This window comes from Myotis nattereri, assembly GCF_964212035.1.
Source record: "Myotis nattereri genome assembly, chromosome: 2".
Classification (NCBI taxonomy): domain Eukaryota; kingdom Metazoa; phylum Chordata; class Mammalia; order Chiroptera; family Vespertilionidae; genus Myotis; species Myotis nattereri.
The window spans coordinates 125,870,298-125,887,744 of record NC_138076.1 but is presented as its reverse complement, the minus strand read 5'-3'; the positions used below and the strand labels follow the sequence as shown (position 1 = coordinate 125,887,744).

General features: G+C 42.2%; 1 protein-coding gene across 1 annotated transcript in view; it reads left to right on the top strand.

The window, feature by feature from the left end:
- The first annotated feature begins 188 nt into the window (after positions 1–188).
- FERRY3 (FERRY endosomal RAB5 effector complex subunit 3) overlaps positions 189–17,447 on the top strand; it is a 52,572-nt gene continuing 35,313 nt past the window's right edge. Inside the window, exons 1-4 of the mRNA XM_081084957.1 lie at positions 189–309; positions 2,073–2,275; positions 3,960–4,105; positions 12,833–13,014. Coding sequence (XP_080941083.1) covers positions 2,098–2,275; positions 3,960–4,105; positions 12,833–13,014 — 506 coding nt within the window. The 5' untranslated portion in view covers positions 189–309; positions 2,073–2,097. The remainder of the gene's footprint in view (positions 310–2,072; positions 2,276–3,959; positions 4,106–12,832; positions 13,015–17,447) is intronic.

The following is a 17,447-nucleotide window of genomic DNA, read 5'->3' as shown; positions in this document are numbered from 1 at the left end:
GCCGCTACGCTTTCGCCACGACGGTGGCTTTTGCGCGGACTCTGACATACACAATAGCGGTAGAAATACACCTTCTCACAGTTTTTGAATGACTACACTGGTGCATGGTGGAACACGGGGGCACTTAGATCGGGGACTTTTCTACGGGGTGCCAGGTGAGGGAAAGGTGCGCGCGAATCGGCTTAAGCGGATTGGCTGGCTGTAAATACCAATCAGTGGGTCCGCTGACGTTCCCCGTGCCGCGGCTTCTTGACAGGCCCCGGAGTGCGGACCCTGCGGACTTAGGAACGTGGGGAGCTGAGTCCAGAGGTGAGAGCAGGGACCCCCCTTCAGAATAAAACTCCCTAATAGAGCGGCTGTGCCCCCTCGGTCGGCCGGAGCTGCGCGGCCCCGCAGTCTGCCCTCAGAATCTCCGCTGTGGACGGCGTGAGTTCGGTCCTGCCCTCCCACTCCCATCCCATGTTTGCACGGGAATCCTTTTCTTATTTCACCCCTGCGTTATTTTTTTTCTTTAAAAAAAAGTGGGGGGAGGGAACTAAATAATAATTTGTCGAAACAAGTCTACATGTTGAACCGATTGAAACTAAAGCTAATGGTTATTATTTACTAAAAACATTTAGCCAAGGAAAGAAGAGCAGTACGAGTGTTCTAGGTAAAGGAAAAGCATTCAGAAAGGTTGGGAAGAGCATTCAGCAAATTTGTGTCTTTGGGAAGCAGATGCTGGGGAGGAAGAAGCCTGGAGATATAAACAGAGGCACTGTAAACTGGGTTAAGGAGTTTGAGTTTTATCCCAAGGCCAATGGAATGTTATAAAAGTGTCCTAAGCAGGTGACAACACGGTATCTACTTGTTGGAAAGGTTACTGTGGTTTGTGCCGTATTCTGTTTTGTCCCAGAATAGTGTCAACTAATGTGATGAGGAAATGCTTAGAGCAGCGGTTCTCAACCTGTGGGTCGGGACTCCTTTGGGGGTCGAACGACCCTTTCACAGGGGTCGCCTTAGACCATCGGAAAACATATATAATTACATATTGTTTTTGTGATTAGTCACTATGCTTTAATTATGTTCAATTTGTAACAATGAAAATGCAACCTGCATATCAGATATTTACATTACGATTCATAACAGTAGCAAAATTACAGTTATGAAGTAGCAACGAAAATAATTTTATGGTTGGGGGTCACCACAACATGAGGAACTGTATTAAAGGGTTGCAGCATTAGGAAGGTTGAGAACCACTGGTATAGACTGTAAGTCTAGGAAGGAGGCTGACAAACCTTTACAGAATGTTGATTCTTACTCTGTTTTACTAGATTTTTCTTCTTTTTGAACAGCATCCAGTTTGCCTTGTGGGATATTTTTTATTTTCTATTTTCTGTGTATCTTCTTCCCACATGAAAATCTTTCCAACACCCATCTCCCTTCCCTCTACCCCCAATCTGATCTCATACAACATCTAAGATCTCCAAGATCACTTCTTGGTTCCTGATCTCTTTGATTTTTTAAAATATATTTTTATTGATTTCAGAGAGGAAGGGAGAGGGAGATATAGAAACATCGGTGATGAGAGAGAATCATTGGTTGGTTGCCTCCTGCAAGCCCCACACGGAGGATGGGGCCGGCAACCTGGGCATGTGCCTTGACCGGGAATCTAACTGTGACCTCCTGGTTCAGAGGTCGACGCTCCACCACTGAACCAAGCCGGCGGTGCTGTTTCTTTGATTTTGTATTCACCAACTGTTCCATCAATTCTATTATCCCAGCTATGCATCCCTTCCTCAGACTCCTCTCTGCTCTTTTCTCCCTGTTCTTGTTGTTGTTGTTCTTGAGAATCCTGCCTAGGAATGCAACGTTCTCTATGGGCATATTTTTCCTTAAATAAAGCTTAAAAGAAACTGTCCTCCTTTTTAAAAGGTGCACTATATTTTCACCACAAAGATGAAAACACAAGGATAAAAGTAGAAAAAACTAGAATAATTGGCTTCGAGTCACACAAATAAAATCTCTGAGTAGTGGAACATTTTCTTAATAGCATGTTTTTATGAACTTATAACGTGCTGCTTTTTTGTTAGTTCTGCAGATATCCTGCCAAAGAAGATGAAGAAAAACAGAGAAAGATCCTGCAGCAGAGAGAGGGAATTTGTGTATAAATTCAAAATAGGAAGTCAGTGCTTAGAACTGAGGGTGCCCCTCAAATTTCCTGTTCAGGAGAATGTCAGCTACTTACATGGGCGCCTGATGCTGCTGCACAGCTTGCCATGCTTTATAGAAAAAGGTGAGGACTGATTTTTTTTAATACTATTTTATTGTTTAGCTAGAGTTTCTGACATTAAAAGTCTCATATTAGAAAGCATACAACTAAGAAGCATTGGAAAGAACCATAAAATATAAAGTGGTTAACTGCTTTTAAGAATAAAAAGATTCCCCAGACCTTTGTTCTATTTAGTGCTTTTTCCTATAACTTGTAGTTGTTGATAAGGCAGGTTAGTATAAAAATTAAATTATATAATGAAAAATTAGTTACAAAGTCTGGAATAGAACTTTTAACCTCTTAGTTGGATGAATTCATAAGGCACTTCAGCTGTCACTTATTATAGAATTATATTGCTAAATGCATTGTCCCTTTAATGATCTGGTTCTCAGTTCCTGAGATGTCATGGAAGAGAAGGAATATAAATCGTTGAATAATTTTTGCTTACCTAAATTAATTCCATGAAGTCATCTGTATTAAACCATTTTAAAAGCCTGTGTTCTACCTCACAGATGAAGAAAAAAATTTAATTGAGAATGTGTTGGATCATAGAAAGTTAGAGTTAGGGAACCTGAAAACTTTCTAGCACTATTTCATTGTATAGGTAAGGAAATCTGCAAATAAAAAGGTTAAAATATTTGCCTACGGCAGTGGTTCTCAAAAGTTGTTCCCTGATCAGGAGCAGTAGCATCACCTGGAAACTTGTTAGAATTGCATATTCTTGAGCCCCACCCCATTCTTGCTGAATCAGAAACTCTGGGGGTAGCATGCAGCAAGCTACTTCAGTAAGCCCTCTCGGGCATTCTAATAATGCATGCCACTGGTCTAATGTAATGTGGTGGACAGAACACAGGCATACTAACTTCTATCCCAGTGCTCTTTCCATTATATCTGTTTTTTAAGTATTGTCTCTAAAATTGGATTTATACAGCATCTGAACTACATCAGTTTTAATACACTAATTATTTAATTTCTTCAAATTCAAAGTGTGTAACAGTGTATATATAGGAAACTTTTTCATTTAAGTACAGTAACCTTCAAACCCTTGAAATCTGTAGAAGTTTTTCTGTATGTGATTTTACCAACTCAGTTTCAAACTGAAACATCAGGCTTAAGAAATTAACATTTCAAATTAGTATCAAGGTTATACATGAGTCAAGAATTTTGACCATTGTCCATGCAGTAACCTGTAATAGTAAAGAAAAATGGTTGTGCAAAGACCTTGTATGTATATATGCATAACCCAGGGACTCAGACAGTGGGGTGGTGAGGGCCTGAGTGGGGGGGTTGGCAGGGATCGATGGGGGAAAAAAGGGGACATATGTAATCTATATTATAAAAGGCCCATGGCAGTAATGCGGTAACGCCATAACGACCACCAGGAGGTGCATTGAGCACCTCTTGGTCCCTCCCCCCTCCCCTTGCCCATGAGCAGCGGTTCTCTTGGCAGGTGGGGTGGGTTGGGGCAGGGCATGGTGGCGTGAGCTACTAGCAGGGTGCACCCTGGGCCTCTAGTACTTTCAATAACAAAGATATTTTTAAAAAAGAAAAATGGTTGTGAAGTAGATAAATGATCCCCTAAGTTTATTTTATTTTATTTAGACATTGTACTTGATAAAATAAAATTTGACATTGGATTGCTTAGGTAAAATGTTTCCTGTTTTTGTCTGGATTTTGATGATGATAGCATTTCTTGACCCTGATATAGACTTAAAAGAAGCTCTGAGCCAGTTTATAGAAGGAGAATCCCTCAGAGATTATGATAGAGAGGCTGAAGCATCGCTGGAAGCTGTGAAATCAGGTGAAGTAGATTTACATCATCTGGCAAGTACATGGGCCAAAGCTTACGCTGAGGTAAGAAAATAGATCAGATTGTAAATTTTAAGGATATTCTGGACTTTGATGAGGATTTTTAAATTGCTAAGATAATACTGAAACAGGTGTAGAATCCTTTTTTCTCTAATTACAAAAATTTCTTCCATAACATATAATATCTATATATTTAAAAGGCTAATATGCTAAGTGTCCCACCGTTTGACCGGTCACTATAACGCGCACTGACCTCCGGGGGAAGACGCTCAACGCAGGAGCTGCCATGATGCGCACTAGCCAGTTACAGAGAAACAGCTCTGCGGGCCTGGCGCCCACAAAGCAGCACTCGGCTTCCCCCCAGTGGGACAAGGGCCCTGCCACCACCCCAGAGCGACAGCTCACCAAATCGCAGCCAGTGCTGCCGAGACCCCGTGGCGGTAAATGCGGCCCACAGACCAGCCCAGCCCGGAAACGGCCACTGTGGGCGCCTGGTAATGACGTCACATAGCAACGCCTGGTTTCCTCTCCCTAGTGAGAACTAGCCTCCTTGCAGTTTCTTCAGCCCAGGAACACCACTTGCTTTATAGTTAGGTGCAAACATTTCACACTTTCACCAAATGTCTGTGAAGCATTTTCCCATGCCTCATCTCATTTGATCCTTGCAGAAATCCTGGGGTAGGTAAATAGGAGACTCAGTGGGACCCCCGTTTTCTTTTCATTAGCCAGAAAACGGAGATTTAGAAAGTTTAGGAACTTGACCTGACTGAAAATAAGTAAGAAATGGTGGACCTTGAAAATGACTTCAGGTTTTCTCACTGCGCAGAATATAGTCAAATACTGCTGCAGTTAAATATTTTACCCTTTGTTCTCGCTGCGTAATCTATATATGTAAAAGGCTAAATGTCCATTTGTCCAACCAGTCACTATGATGTGCACTGACCACCAGGGGGCAGACACTCAATGCAGGAGCTGCCCCCTGGTGGCCAGTGCGCTCCCACAGAGGGAGTGCTGTTTAGCCAGAAGCGAGGCTCACAGCTGGCGGGCGCAGCAGCAGTGATGGGAGCCTCTCCCGCCTCCACAGCAGTGCTAAAGAGCAGCGAGGAGGCAGGTGGTAAGGAGTGAGGGTCTCCTGAACTGCAAGATGATGTCCACTGAGGGGTCCTGGACAGCAAGAGGGCACAGGCCAGGCTGCGGGATCCTCTCCCCCCGCCCAGTGCACAAATTTTGTACACCAGGCCTCTAGTCTACAATAATAATCTGCTTCATGTTGGTATTTACTGCTGTGTTGCTGACAATTACCTGAAAGAGAAGTTGGGGTACTTCACTGGGTTAGAAAAAGTTTAGCTAAATCAGAAAGTAGATCTAACTAAGCAAGTTTATATATATAAAAGGCTAAGTTGACTCGCGCACGCGCGATACTTATAAAGCTCTCGCTGGCACCAGTCGCATGCGTGTGTTTCAGTCTGTCATTGTCGATCGTGAATTTGGTTGACACTTCTATTATAGAGAAAGGGCGAATAGCTATATTAAAATATTTCTTCTAATTAATTTCCTTTCAATGTGCACGAATCCGTGCCCCAGGCCACTAGCATATTAATACTTGACTGTTTCCTTTCTATATGAAGGTAAGTATCCAAGACTCAATGCTTTATGTAATGCGTATATAAAATGAAAAACTACTTTGTATCTCTAACCAACGTAGTGTTGCCAGAATTAGTAATTAATAATACAGGACACTAGTTAAATTAGAATTTCAGATGAACAGTTAATAATTTTAGTATTAGTATATTCCACATATTCTGTGGAACATATTTATAGTAAAAAATTATTTGATGTTTATGTGAAATTCTAATTTAACTGGATGACCTGTATTTTATCTGGCAACCTTAAACTAGCAGTAGTAGCTTATTTTCATCTGGTTTACTTTTGTCCTCTTACTTACCTTCTAACTGTTTTTAGATAGTTATATAACGTCTTCATTTTTCCATTTAAATATATCTTATTTCATAAAGTCTAACATGCCATTGATCATAATACATACCATTATTTTATTTACTACTAAGAACACTTCTATTTTTAAACTATGATAGAATGCCCAAAAATATAAAATATATACTGATTTTTGAGAGTTGTATAATAAAAAAAATATGTATCTTAGAATTGATGGAATACAGTATATTCAGAATCTCTTATATGCAAGGTACTCTACTAGGTGTTGGGTGTAAAATAGCGAGTGAGACAGACACAAGTGAAATTTACATTTACATTTTATTTAGAGAGCCAGATACAGGAATATGTAAACAAACAAATTTAATAATTGCAAGCTATAATGAATGAATTGCAAGCTATAATAACACTTTATGCTTATTAACTTACATTCCACTTTAAGTAGCTCAGTCTATGAGACTTTGAAAGAGATCAATTTTATGGGGTCATATTTGTTATTCTAAGCAGATTGCTCTGTGCCCAGTAAGGTTTCCTAAAAAAGATGACACTATGCTCATATATTATTTTAAATACTAAAAACATAATTATTTTATTTAAAAAATCTGTGACAATTACAATTTAAAGAATCATAATCTTTCTTCTGATAAAAAGAAATAAAGCTGTAAGATGTATTAAAAGAGTAATTTCACTTAATTTATTCAACCAATATTTTTATACCCATTCTGAAATGGGTTGGGTGTAGAGCTGAGGCTAAGTCTTTGCCCTCAGGAAGCATACAATCTAGTAGGAAGATACAAAGAAATCCACAGACTGTTGTAACACTGTGCAGTCAGTGGGATCAGTGTGGGAACATGTAGAGAAGTTGGGGGAAGAAGGAGTGTTCAAGAAAGAATGACTGAAGAAAGCAGTTTCTCCTCTAGGAGTGTTGTTATTTTGATATAAAATCTGGAAGCAAAACCTCCCCTCTCCCTGATTTTATGTAACCAAAGAGAGAACTTCCTGAATACTAGGTCAATAAATGCTTATTTGCTTATCTTTTTTTTTTTTTAGTATATACTTTTTATTGATTCAGAGAGGAAGGGAGAGGGAGAGAGAGAGAGATAGAAACATCAGTGACAAGAGAGAATCACTGACCAGCTGCCTCCTGAGCCCGCAGCCCGGGCATGTGCCCTTGACTGAAACTGAACCTGGGACCCTTCCGTCAGCAAGAAGTTAGAACTGAATTTGATATACCATGCTTAAGAAAGCAGGGAAATGTGTACTACATTTAAAAAAGATTATCATCAAAAGGTGGTTAAGGTAAGTATCATGAAATATCTAGGAAATCCGTTTACAGAAAACGGAGCTCATACCCTCATAACTCTAGATGACTGGTATTCTTATAAACATTCTGTTAACTTCTTTTTTAATGCTCCTATTATTTGTCTCAGTGTTAGTGAAAGTCTGTTTACTCATATGTTGCAGAGATGCTTCAGCACTCCTCTGTCTCTTCAGTGCAGGCTGACACTTCATCCACTGAGCCACACCAGCTTGGGCTTTTATCTTATTATAAAAAATAATTACCATATTTATAAAATTTATGGTTTTACTTATTTTTTGTGTGCTTTAGCCATTCTAAAAATAGGAATTTGACCATCTTTCAGATTAATGATCCTAATAATAGTAACAATAATAGTAACACCAATGTACAAAATAATAACACTTTATACTGATTAACTTATTTAATCACAAGAGTACAGATTAACAGTGAATTAAAATCATCAGTATCAATTGAAGCAAGTACTCTGTTCTACCCTATGTAAAATTAGTAGGTACATAGCACTTCTTGTTTTTTTGGAGTTCAGAGTTCTAGCAATGCCAGGATTTTAGAACTATAGTAGCTTGATCATCTTTAAAGAAGTAAGGAAAGAAAAAGCAAAGAAGCTATTTCTAACAGTAAAAAAAGAAATATTGACAATCGGGAAAATAAATAAGAAAACCCAAATATTGCTATAGACATACCCACTGGATATATCTGGACTCTCACTGTCAATGATAATTATAAAAGCCAAGCAGCTTAATACAAGCTCAAGAAAGATGGGAATCAGTGACCAAAAGGAAGGAATTAAAAATGAAAAGGGCCAAAACCGGTTTGGCTCAGTGGATAGAGCGTCGGCCTGCAGACTGAAAGGTCCCTGGTTCTATTCCGGTCAAGGGCATGTACCTGGGTTGCGGGCACATCCCCAATAGGAGATGTGCAGAAGGCAGCTGATCGATGTTTCTCTCTCATCGATTTTTCTAACTCTCTATCTCTCTCCCTTCCTCTCTGTAAAAAATCAATAAAATATATTTTAAAAAAATGAAAAGGAAACTCTGTAATAGATTGCAGAAGGGCTGGCAGAGATGAGAAGATGCAGCATTGTGGAGATTAGAAGAATCAAATTATGATCAACAGCAGACTCTGATGGTGCAGGCAGGACAGAGTAGTGGAAGAGACAGAGGAGTGCTAAAGCATCTTTGCAACATATGAGTAAACAGTCTTTCAGTAACACTGAGACAAATAATAGGAGCATTAATAAAGAAGTAAGTTAACAGAATGTTTATAGGAATACCAGTCACCTAGGGTTATGAGGGAATGAGCTCCATTTTAGATATTTCAGATGTGGTGTACTTAAATCATGAAACTTACCTTAACCACCTTTTGATGAAAATCTTTTTAAAATGTAGTACACATTTCCCTGCTTTCTTAAGCATGGTATATCAGATTCAGTTCTAACTTCTTGTTGACCCCAGGTCATCCTTATAAATGTACTAGAGGCCCCGTGCATGAAATTCATGCGGGGGTAGGGGAGAGTTCCCTCAGCCCAGCCTGCACCCTCTCCAATTGGGGACCCCTTGGGGGATGTCAGACTGCCGGTTTAGGCTTGATCCCGCACTGGCAGTCAGACATCCCTCTCGCAGTTCGGGACCACTGGCTCCTAACTGCTCACTTGCCTGCCTGATCGCCCCTAACCACTCTGCCTACCAGCCTGATTGCCCCCAACTGCTGGCCTGATCGCTCCCAAAATGCCCCTCCTGCTGGCCTGATTGGGGCCAGGGTCGGCCATGGGGAGGGGCTATGGTCGGTGGGCTGGCCAGCCACGCCCCTGAATGGGGGGGGGGGTGCCAATCAGGGGCCAGCGGCTTGGGGGAGGAGCCATGGGTGGTTGGCTGGCCAGCCCTGCCCCTGATCAGGGTGAGGGGGCTGATCTGGGGTGGGGCCCAGCAGGGGGAGGGGCTACAGGAGATTGGCTGGCTGGCTCTGCCCCCTATTGGGGTGGGGAGGGGGGTGCAATCAGGGCAGGCAGTTTCAGGGAAGGGCTGCGGGCCTATTATGGTGGGGCTTGGCCAGCCAGCCCACTTTTTTTTTTTTTTTTTTTTGGCAACTTCACTACTTTTATTTGTGGTGCCTGTGCTATGTCTCAAAAATACCTTCTCCCCCTGCCTGGGACAGCATTGGGGACGGGGCAGCAAAAAATAGAAGACGTCCCTCCCTATTGCACACGGACCCTATATACAGGCCCACCTGGCCCAGGCCAGTGGGATGCTTGGCACATTCTCAGACCCCCGCTCAGGGGCTAGAGGGGTGACTGGTGGCAGCACATGTGAAAGGGGACTTCTGGGTGGCTACTCTGGTCCTGCCTGCAGCCCTGGTCCCCCTACCTGGCTCAGCCTCCCGTCTCCATCCTGGCCTCAGATGGCCCCCTTGGCTTCTGGGAGCTCTGTCCTCCCCTACCCTGGAGGTCCCAAGGGGAGGTTATGGCTTCTCAGAGACTCCCCAGCAGCCCTGTCACTCATGTTTACATAGGGGAAGGGGTGCATGTGGCAGAAGCAGCCGTATAAATGCGATTGCAGGGGCAAGTCCTCTGGGGTCACTTGGACAGTTTGCTAATGACGCGGATCAGCACCACGTTCTTCTCCTTGAGGCACTGGTTGTCAGCCCAGAAGTTGGACAGGCCCTTCAGCTCCTCTTCCAGCTCAGCAGCCTTGTGCTCCAGAGCCCTGGGTTCAAATCTCTCCAGCTCCAGGAGGGTCAGCCTCTCTGCAAAGTGCTCCTGCCTCTGCGTGGTGTGCTCCAGCTCCACCTTGAGCTGTGCCAGCCCCAGTGTGGTCTGGGTCAGGGCCTCACGAAGTCTCTAGTTCTCAATGCGCAGCTTTGCATAGAGCTTCCTGAAGCCTCCCTAGGGCTCTTCTGATTCGGGCTGGTGTTCTGGGTTTAGGTCTTGCTGCCTCTGGAGGGGAAGGGCTGGATTCGGCCTAATGTCGGCTGGCTTCACCTCCTCCCCTTTCGCAGGCCCTCTCCTCTCCTTGCGAACTCTACAGTGCTCCCTGAAGGCCTGTGGTCCCTGTCCCTGCCCGTCAGGCACCTCTACTCTCTGGGCCGGGCCATCAGAATTCTCAACCCCACAGACTCAGGGCTGCCAGGAAGGGTCCAGGCTCTGTGCACCTTGCTCTTGATCAGGATGGGAGAGTAATATAAGGGGCAGGCTGGCAGGGGGGAGGGGCTGCGAGGTTGGCTGATGGCCCCACCCCCTGATCGGGCTGGTTTGCTGGCTACAGTGGATGTCATAGTGACCGGCCCAATCAGGGCCATCAGAATTCTCAACCTCACGGACTCGGGGCTGCCAGGAAGGGTCCAGGTTCTGTACGCCCTGCTCTTGATCAGGATGGGAGAGTCCTATCAGGGGCAGGCCAGCAGCGGGGAGGGGCTGCAAGGCTGGCCGAAGGCCCCAACCCCTGATCAGCTGGTTTGCTGGCTACACTGGGCGTCATAGGGACCGGCTCAATCAGGGCCATCTCTGCTGGTTTGTGTCTCCGCTGGCTCCGGCCCCAGCAGCCCAGCGCCACTGCCGCAAGGACTGGGGCTGAGGTCCAGACCCCCTGAGGGCTTGTCTCCCCACTGGCTCTGGCCCCAGCAGCCCAGCGCTGGCCGGGGGAAGGGGATGCAGAAGGTTGGCAGGCCGGCCCCACCCCCAGGTCGAACTCCATCAAACTCCCAGTCGAGGGGACAATTTGCATATTACCCTTTTATTATCCTATACTAGGGGCCCGGTGCACCAAATTCATGCACGGGGGGGGGGTGTCCCTCAGCCTGACCTGCACCCTCTTGCAATCCAGGACTGCTGGCTCCTAACCACTCTGCCTGCCTGCCTCATCGCTCCTAACCTCTCACCTGCCTGCCTCGTCGCCCCTAACCCCCTCTGCCTCGGCCCCTGCTGCCACAGGTTGGTCTGGAAGGATGTCCAGAAAGTTGTTCGGCTGTCCAGTCTAATTAGCATATTATGCTTTTATTATTATATATAATAAAAGGGTAGTATGCAAATTGACCCTAATGGCGGAACAACCAGTCACTATGATGCATAGTGACCACCAGGGGGCAGACGCTCAATGTAGGAGCTGCCTCCTGGTGGTTAGTATGCTTCCATAGGGGGAGCACCGTTGAGCCCGAAGCCGGCTCATGGCTGGCCAGCGCAGTGGTGGTGGCAGGAGCCTCTCCCACCTCTGTGGCAGCACTAATGGCTTAGGCGCACTCCCTTAGACATCCCCTGAGAGCTCCCAGGCTGCAGAGGGATGTCTGACTGCCAGCTTAGGCCTGCTCCCCAGGGGATCAGGCCTAAGCCATCGGTTGGACATTCCCCGAGGGCTCCCAGATTGCGAAAGGGTGCAGGCCGGGCTGAGGGATCCCCTCTACCCATCCCCCCCTGAGTGCACGAATGTTGTGCACCAGGCCTCTAGTACATCTATACTAATAATAGCCTAGGTCAGTGGTCGGCAAACTCATTAGTCAACAGAGCCAAATATCGACAGTACAACGATTGAAATTTCTTTTGAGAGCCAAATTTTTTAAACTTAAACTATATAGGTAGGTACATTGTTATTAACTTAATTAGGGTACTCCTAAGGCTTAGGAAGAGCCACACTCAAGGGGCCAAAGAGCCTCATGTGGCTCGCGAGCCGCAGTTTGCCAACCATGGGCCTAGGTGGTCATCACGCCCTCACACATCACGCCCTAATGTCGTCACAAGATGGCCATCACAAGATGGCCATGTGCACAGCGGAGGCAGGGCCCGGCTGAGGAGGCAGGTTGCGGCAGGGGAGGGCAGTTGTGGGTGATCAGGCAGGCAAGGGAGGGCAGTTGTGGGTGATCAGGCAGGCAAGGGAGGGCAGTTGGGGGCGATCAGGCCAGCAGGGGAGCAGTTAGGCGTCAATCAGGCCTTCAGGGGAGCAGTTAGGTTTCGATCAGGCTGGCAGGCAGAAGCAGTTAGGAACAATCAGGCAGGCAGGCAGGTGAGCTGTTAGGAGCCAGCAGTCCTGGATTGTGAGAGGGATGTCCCAGATTGGAGAGGGTGTAGGCCAGGCTGAGGGACACCCCTCCCTCCCATTCACGATTTTTGTGCACCGGGCCTCTAGTTATATAAAAGCAAAGGTCATCACCAATCCCACTGTCCTAAAATAGCCATCACTAGCATTTTGTTGATCACATCCTTGCTATTTTACAGAAATTAGGTTATAGCATAGTGTTTTGTTTTTATTGTGGACACTTCTCATCTCTTCTTCCACATTAGCCCCTCCCCATCCCTGCCTCCAGGTAACTCATGTTAACAACTTAGTTGACATCTTTTAATTTTTGCATGTGTACTAAGATAATCCTAGATAACCAATATATACACATATATAAAAAGACAAAGTCTTTCTGTCCATGATTGATGTACAAAAATAGAATCATTATATACATGCTTTTCTGTAGTGTGTTAAATAAAAACCCTACATCGTGATTTAAGAATGTCTGTGTATCATTTGTAGACCACATTAGAGCATGCAAGGCCTGAAGAGCCCAGCTGGGATGAAGATTTTGCAGATGTGTACCATGACCTAATTCATTCTCCTGCCTCTGAAACGCTCCTAAATTTGGAACATAATTACTTTGTTAGTATCTCAGAACTGATTGGTGAAAGAGATGTGGAGCTGAAAAAATTACGAGAGAGGTATTTAAAATTTCTTGCACTATCATAATTAAATGTTACATCATCAAATGTGTCCTGCAGAACTTGTTTTTATTTTGTTATAAAATTGAAGAATAAATAGAAAAAATTCTTTAATATTAGAAATTAATTTTCTTGTGTGTTTACATGTGTAATTTCAACTGGGAAATCCTCATAAGTTTATAAAACTTCTCAAGTGATTTATTGAAATAAATAATGATGACTTTATATATTCTATTTCTCATAAGAAGAACAGCTTATTTCTGTACAAAATGCTTTGGATGCTGTCTTAGTCAGTTCAGGCTGCTATAGCAAAATACCATACATTGGGTAGTGTAAACAACAGAAATTTGTTTCTTACTCCTGGCTTATAGATAGTACCGTATTGATGTGTGCTCACATGGCCTTTCCTTACTGTGTGCTCTTACTGTGTCTTCTAGAGTGAGAGCTCTAGAGTGAGAGCTCTAGCATCTCTTCCTTTAATTCCATTATGTGGACTTCAACTTCGTGGCCTTTTTTAAGCCTAATTACCTCCCCAAAGCCCTACCTTCAATACCATCATATTGGGGGGGGGGGGGGAGGCGTGGGATTAGGGTTTCAACATATGAGCTTGAAGGGGACACAGACATTCAGTTTATAACAGGTGCCCTATCTCATCCTTACCACAACCCTACTGTTATACCCATTATGCAGATGAGGAAACTGAGGCTTCAGTAACTTGTCTAAGGAAAAGCTAGAATTTGAAACCAGGAAGTCTGACTCTAAAGCTATTAAGCACTCTGATGGCGAACCTATGACACGCGTGTCAGAGGTGACACGCGAACTCATTTTTTTGGTTGATTTTTCTTTGTTAAATGGCATTTAAATATATAAAATAAATATCAAAAATATAAATCTTTGTTTTACTATGGTTGCAAATATCAAAAAATTTCTATATGTGACGTGGCACCAGAGTTAAGTTAGGGTTTTTCAAAATGCTGGCACGCCGAGCTCAAAAGGTTCGCCATCACTGCACTATACCATACTGCCTCCCTATTCAGGACCCATTTAAAACCTTGCTGTGACTAAGTCCATAGTCTCAGTTCATTTTGTAAGCTTATTTACATTCGGGGGGGAAAAGCAAAAACACTAATAATATTCCAAGAAATGTTGATTAGATTTGAATTCATTTTGTATGAATTGCTTAATGGAGTATGCAGTGTTTTTATGATCCACTTTTTTCTTCAGAGTAAGTAAAAAATTGTTAGCATTATTTTAAAGCATAACTTTCTAGACTGCTTCCTAGTAATTCTATAATTAGTAATTCAGGACACGTTTCTTCCAAATAACCCATTTTGATCTAGCTGACTCTAATTGCATTAAGTTAAAAACATTTATTTATAAGACTTTAGGTATATGTGGCATTAAGATAATTTTTAGTGTTGCTGATGTAAAATTTCTTTAATTGTGAAAGTTTATTAGGAAAAATTGCATATTATGAAGTTAGCCCCAAAGAAATAAATTTAAAATGATGTACTGGTTTGCTTCTGGCCTTCATTAGCTTCTCATTAGAGACTTTGGGACTAGCAAGATGAGAATAATGTGTTACTTTGAGGGTTGTCATAGTTTAAAAAAAATCTTAAAACACAGAAATCATAGCAAATAGATTTAATCATTTTTCCTGTGGCTACTGTCTTTTGTGTACCAGATCAGTATTCCTATTTTGCATAGATTTGTAACTTTTCATAATAATTCAACTCCTTTGGACTTTTTATTCTTATATCCAATAAGATATTAGAACTGTTTCTGGTTCAAAAAGAATATGATGTTTTGAGACATTTGTCACTCTTTATGTGTTTGGGTTTGCTGATTAGCTGTTTTGAAGCAGTTTATTTTTTTCTAGATGGGATACCTGTAGTTTGGGTAGTTGCCACTGGGTAAAGAGTTGAAGCTGTGTCCCTGGGGGAGAGAAACATTCTTTTTTCTAGTTCTTTATTATGTAGCCAATAAAATTGTGAATATATTTTCAAGATAAGAACAAAATAAAATTAGAGTTTTAAATATCCTATGTAATAAAAGGCTAATATGCAAATTGTCCCCTCAGGAGTTCAACCACTCACTATGATGTGTGCTGACCACCAGGGGGTGGTGCAGAACAAAGGAAGGCCCTAGCTGGCAGCTGGGGGAAGGAAGGCCCCAATCGGCCCTGATTGCCTGCCAGGCCTAGGGACCCTACCCATGTACGAATTTTATGCACCTACCCATGTACGAATTTTCCTACCAGGGCTTCAACTAATATAACTCTCTCTAAATTTGTTCTTGGATCTCAGTTTTTCTGGGACTATAGTCATTCTGCCTATTAAGGTATATGAAAAAATTCCCAACTTGGCCATCTATAGTTTATATCAATAGCTTTTACTGTCCTTTTATTCATCTGGGGAGCTACTCTAAATTGTGGCCCATTTTGCTGCCTAGTCACTACATCTCCCAGAAAACTTCAGTAGTGGCCATCAGTATTTTGAGACTTTTACCTTTTGGGAAGCTGAATTAACTTACTAATTTTCTGCATTTATTGGAACTTTAGACTTTTTTCCCCTCTATCCTGGAATAGTTTTTAGTAAAGTTTTATTATGCTATTATTTTAAAAACTATTTTTATTGATTTTATAGAGAGGAAAAGAGAGGGATAGAGAGATAGAAGCATTGATGAGAGAGAAACACTGATCGGCCACCTCCTGCATGCCCCCCACTGGGGATTCAGCCCACAACCGGGGCATGTGCCCTGACCAGGAACCAAACCGTGACCTCCTGCTCCATAGGTTGGTGCTAACCACTAGACACACTGGCCAGGCTGTTACGTTATATTTTTAAAATGTCCTTTGGCCAAAATTCTTGATAGGACTTTGCTTTTTTTCCTTCTAAAATATCAATATTTGAATACATTTCTTTTTTTAATATATTTTTATTGATTTCAGAGAGGAAGGGAGAAGGGAGAAAGATATAGAAACATCAGTGATGAGAAGAATCATTGATTAGCTGCATCCTGCACATCTCCCACTAGGGATCGAGCTCACAACCCAGGCATGTGCCTTGATAGGGAATCGAACCATGACCTCCTGGTTCATAGGTCGACGCTCAATCATGGAGCCATGTCAGCTGGGCAATACATTTCTTTTTAAAACAGTTTTATAGTTTATCTTTCACATATTCAAACTGTTAGCTTAAAAAGGAAATATGAGCTATGTTGCTCTTAAAGTCCATAATATTTATCGCAAAGGTGAACAGTATACTTAAGGTAAGTTGGAATTCACTAGTATTTGTGGAATTTCACCCAAAATTTTGCTTAATTCATTTATCCAATGTGTGAGCAGAAGTGACACATTTTCCTATATCTCCTTTTATTTTAATTCTATTTTACATCTTTGAAAGTTTCTGCCCTAATCGTTTTAGCTCAGTGGATAGAACGTCAGCCTGCGGACTGAAGGGTCCCAGGTTCGATTCCGGTCAAGGGCATGTACCTTGGTTGTGGGCACCTCCCCAGTGGGGAGTGTGCAGGAGGCAGCTGATCGATGTTTCTCTCTCATCGATGTTTCTAACTCTCTATCCCTCTCCCTTCCTCTCTGTAAAAAAATCAATAAAATATATATATTTAAAAAGACAGTTTCTAAGCACAGCATCAGTGTATGATCTTTTTTTCCAGAGTGTGTTCATGATTATATACAGTTGTCAGAATTGTCATGCCTTACATACATATGTCTGAAATATAATATTCCCTTTGATCTTAATCATAAAAAATATATACTGTGTTATTAATACAGGGTGGGACAAAAGTAGGTTTATAGTTGTGAGTACATGAAACAGAGTTTATTGTATTATTTGTTAATTATGGTATTTTTTTATAGAAACAACTGTAAATCTACTTTTGCCCCATCTTATATATCATTAGCTACTTGTGTTTCTGATACATTTAAGGTAAAAAATATTCGTGACATTTTATTTGTTGAGTTCTTATTTATTAGTCTTTCTTTTTCCTCACTGGAAATTTGCTTCTTTTGGCATACCAGATTCAAGATATTTTTTTAAATGTATAAATGGCAGTGATATATTTTATCCACTAGAGGGAACATGTGTAATGTAAAATATTAATACATTCACATGGAAGTTTGTCTTTATAAATATTTAGCAGTTATTTCTGTTTTAAATAAAAATCTTACTTGCTAGCATAATCCTCCCCTGACCTCTAGTAGTTATTAAAAAGTTAAGGGGGTCACCTACATTAGAATTAAGTGGTGACTAAGTGGTGTTGAATATATAATATTAGAAGATATGTATAGAAATATGTAAGTGTCTGATGTATGGATAAATTTCATTTATCATATACATAAGTATCTTAATCAGTTGTTATAAAGAAGTATGAACTTGCTTCTAAGAGCATTTATTTAAATTAACTAGAATGAT